General features: G+C 37.5%; 1 protein-coding gene across 1 annotated transcript; it reads left to right on the top strand.

Annotated features, from left to right (window-relative positions):
- Window positions 1-79: 79 nt before the first annotated feature.
- KIAA1586 (KIAA1586 ortholog) lies at window positions 80-7229 on the top strand. Its single transcript, XM_011945614.1, has 3 exons — window positions 80-91; window positions 2787-2867; window positions 4697-7229. The coding sequence occupies exon 3, from the start codon at window positions 4712-4714 to the stop codon at window positions 6872-6874; it is 2163 nt and encodes a 720-aa protein (XP_011801004.1). The 5' UTR covers window positions 80-91; window positions 2787-2867; window positions 4697-4711; the 3' UTR covers window positions 6875-7229.
- The last annotated feature ends 6114 nt before the right edge of the window (window positions 7230-13343 follow it).

Consider the following 13343-nt stretch of genomic DNA (forward strand, 5'->3'; position numbering starts at 1 on the left):
TGCTCATAATGAAGAATCCTGCATCACTGGGAACATACTCTATTTTTCTGAGTTTCTTCCCTTTGGGACAGACAGTAGTTTTCAAGGCTTAGTAAGTATAGACAGGCAGATTCCTGGGCCCCACTGCAGACCTACCGAATCAGAATTTCAAGGCGGGGCCTAGGAATTCTCATTTTCAGACAAGTGCAGGGACATGTGGATTTCTGAGCACACTTTGTACAGCATTGGTTTCCAAAGCAGAAGGGAGTGTTTTATGATGTATTTTGGGGTGATTTTCATCCATAGTTATTGGAGTTTTAGAAAGGCTTTGCGTAAAGTGTCTCAGCTAGCTAGGCAGAAAATAGTTGTGTCCCAAACTCTTCTTTTGGAATGCCGTAGTTAGTTGCAGTTTGGTATTCAAGCTGTAGAAGTTTTCTTTAATGGAGTGTCTAATGTTTCTGTGTTTTTTAGTTTTTGTAGGTTTAGGGTAACTTTGTAAGTCACTTGTTTTTTAAATTAAAATTTCCTCCCTAAACATTGTTTTGTTAACATCGTTGTTTTTCATGTTTTGTGTAGAAGTTCTTTACACTGTCACTTTCTGGACATTTTTCCCAATTAATATTGTGTATATATTTTGTTCCTGACATTTGGGAACCTTTCTAAATATTGATGGTACCAAGGGGGATTATATACCTACTCTGCCTTCACGGTTATGGAGTAAGCAACGTAACTGGAAATCGAAGAGCAGTGGTTTCTGTTTTTGTAACGAGAAACATTTGGGAAGAGGATTTCATGGGTCTTTAGGAAAAATAATTTTGGCTCTTCTTAACTGGTATAAAAACAGGAATAACTGGGACAGATGATCTTGATGAGTTTTTGTGCATCTGTATGTAGAAGTGACACACGTCTGATTCATGATCCATGTATCGTTGAGAAACACAGATGGGCTGTACAAAATTAAGTTTGGAAAAGTAAATAGGTATAGATTTGTGTAATATCCTGAGGAATAAATCACTATATTTTAAATTCTGAGTTAATATATAGGATGTGTTTAGCTGAGGTTTAAATTACTTTAAATTTTATTTTAAATATAAATATTCCTCTACATCTTTTCATAAAATATTTTGTGTATCCAGCATGATAGAATCCTTTATATTTAACCCTGTTCAAAATAGAGGATCAAAGGTTTGACAGCTCTTTTATGGAGAAGTGACTTACATGCTGTCAGTGTAATTGCAGTACCAGAAAGAACACTGTAAAACATCCCTGTTGCATTTCAGTGGTGCCACGTAAAAGATAAAAACTTAATTCTACTTTAAAATTCACTCAGAGACAACTTTCCTTTGTAACCCCATCCTATACTAGGCTCTACCAGGATATGCTTATTTCTCTGTGTTTTTTATAGTACCATCCAGTAAAGATGCAATGCTGCTGGGTATAGTTCTCCACTTGTGGGTTCTTCAGATTAAAAGAAAAAAAAGTTTGTTACTTCTTGATATATTCCGCTTTGGATTCCTTAGTCTTTTCATATAAATGTTGATTATCCAGGCTTCATTCTGCATTGTGCCACAGAATCCTCTTTGTGTTCTGTCGTGTACCTAGCCTCCAAAATAAACAATATGCTGAAAGAAAGGAATGATGAAAGATTTGGGGATATAAAAAGAGCCCTTATCTTGATGTAAATTTTATTGAAATATAGTACATATACAGGGAAGTTTGCTTCCTCCTTGCCATGGCTATTTTTGTACCACATTGCCATTTGTCTAGATTGATTATCTTATTGGTATTCTTCCCACATACTCTCCTATGTGGTTAACCTTCTTGAAACAGCTCTAATAATGTTCCCATCTTGATGTTATTTATTGATTCCTTTGCCTATAGAATAAAATCTAGACTTTTGACTAGGGCATTTATGGCCTGGTCTATGATGAGGGTAGTGTATATGTAAAGAAAGGATCAAGAAGATTCAGAGTTTGATGTTTGGCTGTATAGTGATGTGGAGGATAAAGCAGGGTTATCAAAGAACTTCGTTATTTTGAACTTAGCTATCTAAGAGATTACTGATAATCGTTACAGTTAAAAAAAATTGTACTATGAAATCTATATCTTTTTTTTTTTAATGAGGTAGAGCCAGGGGTGGGTTTTTCACTGTGTTGCCCAGGCTGGAGTTGAACTCCTGGGCTCAAGTGATCTTCCTGCCTCAGCCTCCTGAGCAGCTGAGACTGGCACTGTGCCTACCTGAAATCTGTATCTTTTTAAATCAATGTCTGTGTTATTTCCCATTTTGAAAGGAATCTACATGCAGGAGCATTATTACATGTTAATGTACTCTGACTCTTTTCCCGTGCTTTTTTTTTTTTTTTTTGAGACAGTGTCTTGCTCTAAATTTTATCTAGGCTGGAATGTGGTGGCATAATTATAGCTCACTGTTGCCCCAACTTTCTGGGCTCCAGTGATCCTCTCACCTCAGCCTCCCAAGTAGCTGGGATTACAGGTATGAGCCACCACACCCATCTGATTTTTTATTTTTGTAGAGTTGGGGTCTCACTATGTTGCCCGGGCTGGTCTTGAACTTCTGGGCTCAAGTGATCCTTCTGCCTTGGCCTCCCAGTGTGCTAGGATTACAAGTATGAGCCACTGCTCCCAGCCCCTTTGCCCCTTTTGTTTCTAATTAGTCTGTGCCACTTGCAAGATTTTCTTGAGAATCTTTGCCAATTCCAACTAAAAAAATCTCCCACTAATTGTTACATTTAAGTTTAATTTGAATGCTTGTTCATGACTTGTAAATTTGCCCACTTCCGTTTTAGGAAGGACCATCGAGACCTGTTCTTGAATACATCCATCTGGTCTGTGGTGATAATGAAAACCCTAGCACCTATTACCGTGATGTAAGTACATTATATTTGTGTTTGTTCAGTTTTCTTATTAAGTGCAGTAGTGTGTTGGAGGTGGCTTGAACTAGATCATAAAAACTAATTGTTGGCCAGGCATGGTGGCTCTTGCCTGTAATCCCAGCACTTTGGGAGGCTGAGGCAGTTGGACCACTCGAGGCCAGGAGTTCGAGACCAGTCTGGCCAACAAGGTGAAACCATCTCAACTAAAAATACAAAACATTAGCCAGGCATGGTGGCACGTGCCTGTAATCCCTGCTACTCGGGAGGCTGAGGCAGGAGAATAGCTTGAACCTGGGAGGTGAAGGTTGCAGTGAACTGAGATTGTGCTATTGCACTCCACCCTGGGCAACAGAGTAAGACTGTCTCAAAAAAAAAAAAAAATCTAGTTAAACTTTCAGAAATTTTGTGAGCTGACTGTAAACAGAGCAGTTATTACAAATTAAAGTATATAAATGTACAAGTACATAAATGATCATTATATTTAAGGTAATACTTAATACATCATTTCCTGCTATCTGTGCACTTGAGGTTATTTGCATCTATTGGTAGAAAAACTATTAATACATAATAGTGTCCTGCTGCAGTATTGGTAGAACATTACCCCATTGTAATTAGTCAAATACAAACTAGAGTTTGAGTTATTATTTGTTGATTAAACTTAAGAAAGTGAAGGTAGAATGTTAATGCAGATTAAATTTTAAAGTGTGATGTGTCTCTGCTAGACTAAATGCGATACAAAACATTTAGGAAGTTGCTTTGCAATATTCCAAAACTCAACCAGGCGTGGTGGCTCACACCTGTAATCCCAGCACTTCGGGAGGCCAAGGCTGGCAGATCACTTGAGGTCAGGAATTTGAGACCAGCCTGCCCCGTATAGTGAAACCTCATTTCTACCAAAGATACAAAAATTAGCCAGGCATGGTGGTGCATGCCTATAGTAGCAACTAATCAGCTGGTGTGGTGGCGTGTGCCTATAATTTCAGCTACTCGGGAGGCGGAGACATGAGAATTGCTTGAACCCGGGAGGTGGAAGTTACAGTGAGCTGAGATTGCACCACTGCACTCCAGCTTGGGTGACAGAGCAAGACTCTGTCTCAAAAAAAAAATGAAATTTTTTTAAACTCTTCATTGGTTCAGAAAGATGTCAATGTCATTGATGAATGAATAAAACTCTAATATATGTCTTTATTGTTTCACTTTCATCTTATTCATTAATGTAATTGAAAATATTATCCACCCTTCATGTTGCTGCTACAGTCAGCCCTTCATATACTGTGAGTTCCATATCCGTGGGTTCAGCCAACTGTAGATGGAAAATATTTTTTTAAAATAATAAATAAAAATACAATAATAAAAAACATTAAAAAGTAATACATTATAAAAACTATTTTGTGGCATATTATATTAGGTATTAAAAATAATCTAGAAATGACTTAAAGTATACAGGAGGATATGCAAAGGTTGAGTGCAAATACTTCATTTTATGCAAGGGACTTGAGCATGGGAGGATGTTGCTATGGGGAGGTGCAAATAGCATACTCATTTGCAAATCATGTGACCAACCTTTTTGCTAATTGGATGATAATAATTCATAGTCAGATTTTGTGAAACTGTTGTTGGTTGTAGAATTTTAAAAACTAATAGTGTTTTTTTCAAGAAATAGCAAGTTATATTGATGTTATAGATATAAACTGAAAATCAGGTTAAATGTTTAAGTTTAAAATTTATTTCCAAAATTAGATAAAGAGTCACTAAGAGAACTTTTTACATTGACCCTTAAAGTGTTAATGAATTTTACTTACATATGTAAAATTATTTTTCAGATTCTGTTTCCTAAAATGCCAAAACGACAGGGTGATTTTTTGCATTTTTTAAATATGAAGAAGGTGAAAACAGACACAGAAAATAATGAAGTGAGCAAAAATCATTGTGGATTGTCTAAGGCAAAGGAACCACATTTCGAGTATATTGAACAACCAATCATTGAAGAAAAGCCATCACGTTCATCAGAGGAAGAAATAGATAACCTTGTGCTTCCAGATTGTTGGAATGAAAAACAAGCATTTATGTTTAGAGAGCAATACAAATGGCTTGAAATAAAAGAAGGTAAATTAGGATGTAAGGATTGTTCAACAGTTCGGCATTTGGGATCGAAAGCAGAAAAGCATGTCCATGTGTCCAAGGAATGGATTGCATATTTAGTAACCCCTAATGGCAGTAATAAAACTACTAGGCAAGCTTCTCTACGAAAAAAAATTAGGGAACATGATGTTTCTAAAGCCCATGGTAAAATTCAGGATTTGTTAAAGGAATCAACGAATGATTCAATTTCTAATTTAGTACATAAACAAAATAATAAAAATATTGATGCCACTGTAAAAGTTTTCAATACTGTTTACAGTTTAGTAAAACATAATAGACCTTTATCTGATATTGAGGGGGCAATAGAATTACAGGAAAAAAATGGAGAGGTAAATTGTTTGAATACACGTTACAGTGCAACAAGAATAGCAGAACATATTGCAAAAGAAATGAAGATGAAGATATTTAAGAATATTATAGAAGAGAATGCCAAAATCTGTATCATAATTGATGAGGCATCTACAGTTTCAAAGAAAAGCACCCTAGTGATTTATCTCCAGTGCACAATTCAGTCAGCTCCTGCACCTGTTATGTTATTTGTGGCTTTAAAAGAATTGGTGTCAACTACAGCAGAGTATATTCTCAATACATTATTGACTACTTTAAATGATTGTGGTTTTACAAATGAATATTTGAAAGCAAATTTAATTGCATTTTGTTCTGATGGTGCTAATACAATCCTGGGAAGAAAGTCTGGAGTAGCTACAAAATTGTTAGAAAATTTTCCTGAAATCATCATTTGGAACTGTTTAAATCATCGATTACAATTGTCACTTGATGATTCTATATCTGAAATAAAACAAATTAATCATTTTAAAATATTTCTTGATAAAATTTATTCTATTTATCATCAACCTAATAAAAATCAAACCAAGCCTCTAGGAACTGTAGCTAAAGAACTTGAAACTGAAATTATTAAAATTGGTCGGGTAATGGGACCAAGATGGGCAGCATGTAGTTTACAAGCTGCTACTGCTGTATGGCATGCATATCCTATATTATATATGCATTTTTCTCATTCTTTCTCTGGTTTGGCAAAGAGATTAGCTAACATTAATTTCTTACAAGACCTTGCTTTAATGATTGACATTCTTGAAGAATTTTCAGTACTTTCAACTGCATTACAGTCAAGATCAACTAATATTCAGAAAGCACAAAAATTGATCAAACGTACCATAAGAGCTTTGGAAAATTTAAAAATTGGTACTGGAAAGTATGAATCTCAAATTGAAGATTTGATCAAGTCAGATAAGTTTAAAGATATTCCATTTAATAAAAACAATAAATTTAATGCTCTTCCTAGGAATATATTACTAGACAATATAATTCAGCACATGAACCTACGCCTTTTATCTGATGGAAACCATGAAAGTATTTTTAATTACTTTGATTTGCTAGAACCTTCTACATGGCCTTATGAAGAAATAACTTCACCATGGATAGCTGGTGAAAAAAAATTATTTCATTTGTGTGAAATTTTAAAATGCAAAGTTGATTTGAATGATTTTCGGGAATTTGTAAATAATAATATAAAATCAAGCAATGTTTCAATTCCTACAACTATACAAAAAGCTAAAAAGATAGTTAGCACCATTGCAATCAATAGTGCTGAAGCTGAAAGGGGTTTCCATTTAATGAACATAATTTGTACAAGGGTGAGAAATAGTTTGACAATAGATCATGTGTCAGATTTAATGACAATAAATTTATTGGGGAAAGAACTAGCAGATTGGGATGCAACACCATTTGTAAAATCCTGGTCAAATTGCAACCACAGGTTGGCTACAGATACAAGAGTTCGGCAAAAGTCAACAAAAGTCTTCCATGAGAATCAATTGGCTATATGGAACTTACAATAGAATGTCGTATATGTTTTTTATCATCTGTAAATTATGTACTGCACATCCTTTATATACATAAAGGTTTTTTTTTTTTTTTTTGGAAAGCCAGTTAAACTTTTGTCAGCATGTTGCTGTTTAAAAGGCGTTCTCTAAGAAGATAATCTCGAAGATTGGTTTTAGGAGCTATAGGTTTTTAGAGATTGGCCCATGTTTCCTAGAATGGGTCATAATACATATTCCATGAAGTTCTGTACAGAACAAACACCATTTATAATTTTGTACTGTTTAAGTAAGGATGCAAAAAATAACAGGACTCAGATAAGTTCTAAGCCCTGGAGGTTATATCAAATAAAAGAGAAATGGAATAAAAACTATAAGCCTTTTGGCTCTTGTCTTTCTCATTTCCATATCTGTGCTATCTAGTGTGGTAGCCACTAGCTACGTGTGGCTGATCAGCTTAAGGACTAAAAGTAAAATTTTAATTTATTTAATTTTACCTAAGAAAACTGAAACGATGTAAAATATTTTTCTGCTTAGCTTTACTGTTTTTCAGGTAGACATTTTACTCTGTTACCTTGCATAAGATATGGTTGTTGTAGTGTGCCTGTCAAACTTGTGTGTCATTTCCAGTATTGAATATAAACATATTGCTCATAGATATGATACTGCTGTCAGCAGATGGATTCAATGCAAGTTATTTTTTCTATGAATTGATGTAACATCATGTGTATCAGAATATTTTATGCAAACAACAGGAATTACAGTGATTCCTGTGTAAATTGTAACTGGTAATTGAAATACTTATTTTAATCATGATTAAATTATTTTTCTAGTTTACACATGAATATGAGCAAATTTTTAAATTTAAAATGAAGGCATACTGAAAAAGAATCAAGTGGACATGCAGAACCTAGTACAACTGGAACAGTAAAGAGACTCGAAGGTATGTTGCACATTTGACAATGAATGGCAATTGCAGTTTGCTGTGGCAGAGCAAAACAAGCTGCTGTTTAAGAAGCAAAGATGAAGTAGGAAAATTGAGACTTCAGCAGATGCAGAATGAATTGGGTAAATTATATTTCATATACCAAAAAGAATCAATGAAATTAAGTCACCTGAAATCAGAATTAACAAGAGTTTTTAAAAACAATTTTAGAAGGAACTAAAGTTGTAAGTTTGGCCAGATGTAAAATAGCTGAGATTCTTTTGTTGTTGTTATTTTTTTTAAGGAGTTTTGCTCTTGTTCCCCAGGCTGGAGTGCAATGGCGCAGTCTTGGCTCACTGCAACCTCCACCTCCCGGGTTCAAGCGATTCTCCTCCCTCAGCCTCCCAAGTAGCTAGGATTACAGGTGTGGTTTTTGTATTTTTAGTAAAGATGGGGTTCCGCCTTGTTGGCCAGGCTGGTCTCAAAGTCCTGACTTCAGGTGATCCGCCCACCTCAGCCTCCCAAAGTGCTGGGATTACAAGAGTGAGCCACCATGCCCAGCAAAATAGCTGAGATTCTTATGTGAAAGAATTAGGGGTTTTTTTTGGATGGGAGAGGGGAAGGTCTTGCTCTGTCACCCAGGCTGGACTGCAATGGCTCACTGCAGCCTCTTCCTCCTGGGCTCAAGCAGTCCTCCCACCTCACCCCTGAGTAGCTGGGAATACAGGTACATGCCACCACACCCAGCTAATTTTTATATCTTTCTGTAGAAATGGGGTTTTGCCATGTTGCCTAGGTTGGTATTGAACTCCTGGGCTCAAGCAGCCTTCCTGCCTTGGCCTCCCACAGTGCTGGGATTATAGGTGTGAACCACCATGCCTGGCCGAGAACTAGTTTTAAATGGATAAATGTGAAATTATTTCAGTTGACGAAATTGTTAGAAAATTATGAGTAAAAGCCTAAATAAGATGTGTTATTAAAAAGTACAAGGCCTTGCCGGGCGTGGTGGCTCATGCCTATAATCCCAGGGCTTTGGCAGGCTGAGGCCGGTGGATCACAAGGTCAGGAAATCGAGACCATCCTAGCTAACATGGTGAAACCCCATCTCTACTAAAAATACAAAAAATTAGCCAGGCATGGTGGCACGCGCCTATAGTCCCAGCTACTTGGGAGATTGGGGTAGGAGAATCGCTTGACTCCAGGAGGCAGAGGTTGCAGTGAGTCGAGATCACACCGCTGCACTCCAGCCTGTGTGACAGAGTGAGACTTTGTCTCAAAAAAAAAAAAAAAAAACAAGGCTTTTTGTTAAGCCACCAAACAATTGCTTTTAGAATATAGGACCTAGCAATATTAAAGATTAATTGATTCTAAATCTGAAAAATCATAAGTACATTTCTGTAGTTGTAGAACAGTTTCATAATTTGAGAAACTACCCAACTAACACACTATGTTGTGTCTCATAGGACTTAAAAATTATGAAGAAATGATTTCAATTGATGGTTTCAAAAGTCAAGTTTATGGCCAGGTGCAGTGGCTCACACCTGTAATCCCAGCACTTTGGGAGGCTGAGGCAGGTGGATCACCTGAGGTCAGGAGTTTGAGACTAGCCTCACCAACAAAGTGAAACCCCACCTCTACTAAAAATACAAAAATTAGCCAGGCATGGAGGCAGGTGCCTGCAGTCCCAGCTACTCGGGAGGCTGAGACAGGAGAATTGCTTGAACCCAGGAGGCGGAGGTTGCAGTGAGTCAAAATCGCGCCACCGCGCTCCAGCCTGAGCGATGGAGCGAGACTCCATCTCAAAAAAAAAAAAAAAAAAGGCGAATTTATGCAGCTTTTTTAAAATAATTAACTTTTAATTATTATTATCATTATTATTATTTTGAGACAGGGTCTTGCTTTGTTGCCCAGGCAGTGGCACGATCTTGGCTCACTGCAACCTCTGCTTCTAGGCTCAAGTGATCCTCCCACCTCAGCTTCCCAAGTAGTAGGGATTACAGGCACATGCCACCACCATTGGCTAGTTTTTGTATTTTTGGTAGAGACAGGGTTTCCCCATGTTGCCCAGGCTAGCCTCAAACTCCCTGGTTCAAGTGATCCACCCGCCTTGGCCTCCCAAAATGCCGATAGTACAGGCGTGAGCCACCGCGCCCATCTCATGCAACTGTTTTAAAATCTCTACGCATGTTATAACAGTTTCAGCTAAATGAGAAAAAAACTACTTTCTGTCACAATAAATGGCACTCCAGATAAGTTAGGTTAAAAAAAAATCAGATTCCATTAGAATTTTAAAACAAACTTGATGTTTGTTTTAAAACACCAGCTTATAGGATTGTGGAAAGAATTAAGAGATTAATTTAGTGATCTTGTATACCCTGTCAGTTGGTCATATTGTGGAAGAACTCTACAAAACTTACTGTACTGTTAACTCCAGGATTTTCTTCCAATAACAGGAATGCTAGCCAGATATTTAATAATCAAAGACCAAAAATGGCAGTTTAATTTTTCTACCCAATATCCTATGGCATATGAATGATCTAAATTTGAAGCTCCAAGGATAGGAAAAAGCTTACGTGTACCTGTCCTAGACAAGTACTAGAGTTTATATTGAAATCAAAACTTCTAAAAATAAAAATCAGTAAGATTAATTTTACTCATTTTTCTAACATGAGTCAGTATGCTTGAAGTTTTCATTGTATTTGATAATGTCATGTAAATTTACTGTAAAAACTAAGAAAAAATTTTAAAATGCATTATTGATTAAATTTAGGGTTGCTTTTCAGTATACTCAGTAACTCCAAAGTCGGTGTTAACAGTACTGAGCTTACATAAGATTTATTGAATTTACCTAACTTAGGCAAATGTTTTCAAACTGATATGCTTTTGGTCCGAAGTCAAATCAATTATTTTGAAAAAGATAAATGGGATATTTTTAGTGTGGATATGAAAAATAAAAGAAAATGATAACTATGGAACAATTTGGGTTTGTGAGTCTACTTTGTCATCTGTGAATTTTATGAAATGTATATACACATCAAGTATGATGAAAACAGGAATTGAGATGTGCCTTAGGTGTGAAATACACATTAAATTTTAAAGATTTAACGTGCAAATTATCACATTTAATAACTATGTTGATAATATGTTGAAATAATATTTTGGATATATTTGGTTAAATAAAATAATCACTGTATTTTAGAATTACATATGTGGGCCAGGCACGGTGGCTCCCACCTGTAATCTCAGCACTTTGCGAGGCAGAGGTGAGCGGATCATGAGGTCAGGGGATCGAGACCATTCTGGCTAACATGGTGAAATCCCATCTCTACTAAAAATATAAAAAATTAGCCAGGCGTGGTGGTGGGTGTCTGCAGTCCCAGCTACTCAGGAGGCTGAGGTGGAAGAATGGCATGTACCCAGGAGGTGGAGCTTGCCGTGAGCCGAGATCACCCCACTGCACTCCAGCCTGGGTGACAGAGCAAGACTCCGTCTCAAAAAAAAAAAAAAATTGAATTACATATGTGGCTTGCAGTATAGTTGTATTAGACAGCACTACCCTATATGATAGTTATTCTCAAAACCAAGTTTCACCAATCCAGACCTTACTGTTGACTTCAGGATCCATAGTCAACTGTCTTTTCATCAGTTTCACATTGTTGTTCCATAGGCATCTTAAACTGAATAGGTCCAAAGCTGAATTTATTCATCCCTCATCATATCTGTTTTGAAAAATGGCCCAACCATTTCCCTTGATGCTCAAACTAGAAATGTAGAAGATATTTGAAACCTTTTCTTCATCCACCTTGCCCTGTCTCTTCCACTTCTCCTACTGTAGTTATCTTGGTTCTTGGTTCAAGTCGTTATTTTTCTTGCTTAGAGTAATGTAAAACTTTCTAACAAGTCTGTCTGCTTTCATTCTTGCCCCTTGTTAATACTAACATATCCTTCATACTAAGGATTGACTATTCAAAAGTTTACATTTATTTTTATATAACTTTTATTAGGAAGACATTCAGACAACTAGATCTAGAGATGGCTACAGTCTTTGCTTGAGTAGCTCAATAGTGTCATTGTTGTGTTATCTGGGGTGATTTTGGTCTTTCCCTCATAATTGCAGGATGCCTGGCACAGTTTTGGGGATGCTCGATTTAAGACAACATGGCAAGGCCTGGATCAAGCCCTGTGTATTCATCAGGAAGTCAAAAGCTTTGCCAGAAGCTTTTCCAAACAGACTTGCATTTCACTGGCTAGAACTGTGTCAGCATGGCCATACTCACTGCAAGAGAATGTTTGAATGTGAGCTTTTACCTTCCATAGCGTCTGTATTAGAAGTAGACAACGGAAAAGGATTAGGAATGGGTGGTTGGTTAGCTGGTCTATGAAGTCTAACATATTTCTCTACTGAAAAGGTTTTACTGGCTCCCCACTTTGTTCAGGATAGTTTAAGGTTATAATGAGTCTATGCCCTCCGTCTGGTACTGAGCTCAAGGTAACTGCCACTGGCCTGGTTATGAAAGGGCAATTTAAAGATTATCTAATTGGGTCTCTTTGTTTTGTAGGTAATAAAACTGACATTTCAAGAGGTTTAGTCAATTGCCAGGGTCACAGTTTGTTATGAGCAGATAGCCAAAGTTATTGAATGTTTTGGGAACTGAAAATGTGATTATTTTCATTATAGAAACTGGGTCTTGCCATGTTGCCCAGGCAGGTTTTGAACTCCTGGCCTCAAGTGATCCTCCTGCTTTGGCCTCCCAAAGGGCTGGGATTACAGGCACGAACCACTGCACCTGGCCTGAAAAATGTGATTTTAAATTATGTTCCACCTTTTTTTTTTGAGACAGAGTCTTTGCTCTGTCGCCAGGCTGTAGTACAGTGGCACGATCTCGGCTCACTGCAACCTCCAACTCCCTGGTTCAAGGGATTCTTCTGCCTCAGCCTCCCGAGTAGCTGGGATTACAGGCACACGCCACCACGCCCAGCTAATTTTTGTATTTTTAGTGGAGATGGGGTTTCACCGTGTTGGCCAGGCTGCTCTCAATCTCCTGACCTTATGATCCGCCCACCTCGGCCTCCCAAAGTGCTGGGATTATAGGCATGAGCCCCTACGCCTGGCCATGTTCCACCTTTTAATATCAAGATGGCCTGGGAGAGTTGATTGATGTCTCTGAGTATTAATTTATCTATCTTTCAACAAGGATAATAATTGTATCTTGAACAGTTCTATTTATTTATCTATTGAGACAGTGTCTCGCTCTGTTGCCCAGGCTGGAGTGCATTGGCACAGTCATGGCTCACTGCAGCATTGAACTTCCAGACTTGGGCAGTCCTCTTGCCTCAGCCTCCCAAGTAGCTGGGACTATAGGCATGCACCACCATGCCCAGCTAATTTTTAAATAATTTTAGAGACAGGATCTTCTTCTGTTGCCCAGGCTGCTCTCAAACTCCTAGGCTCAAGTGATCATCCTGCCTCAGCCTCCCAAAATGCTGGGATTACAGGTGTGAGCCCCCACACCCAGCCTAGTTTCACGTTTTATGGGGCCTGTTGATTATTGAATTTGACAC

Source organism: Colobus angolensis, unplaced genomic scaffold (assembly GCF_000951035.1).
Source record: "Colobus angolensis palliatus isolate OR3802 unplaced genomic scaffold, Cang.pa_1.0 Scaffold241, whole genome shotgun sequence".
NCBI lineage: Eukaryota > Metazoa > Chordata > Mammalia > Primates > Cercopithecidae > Colobus > Colobus angolensis.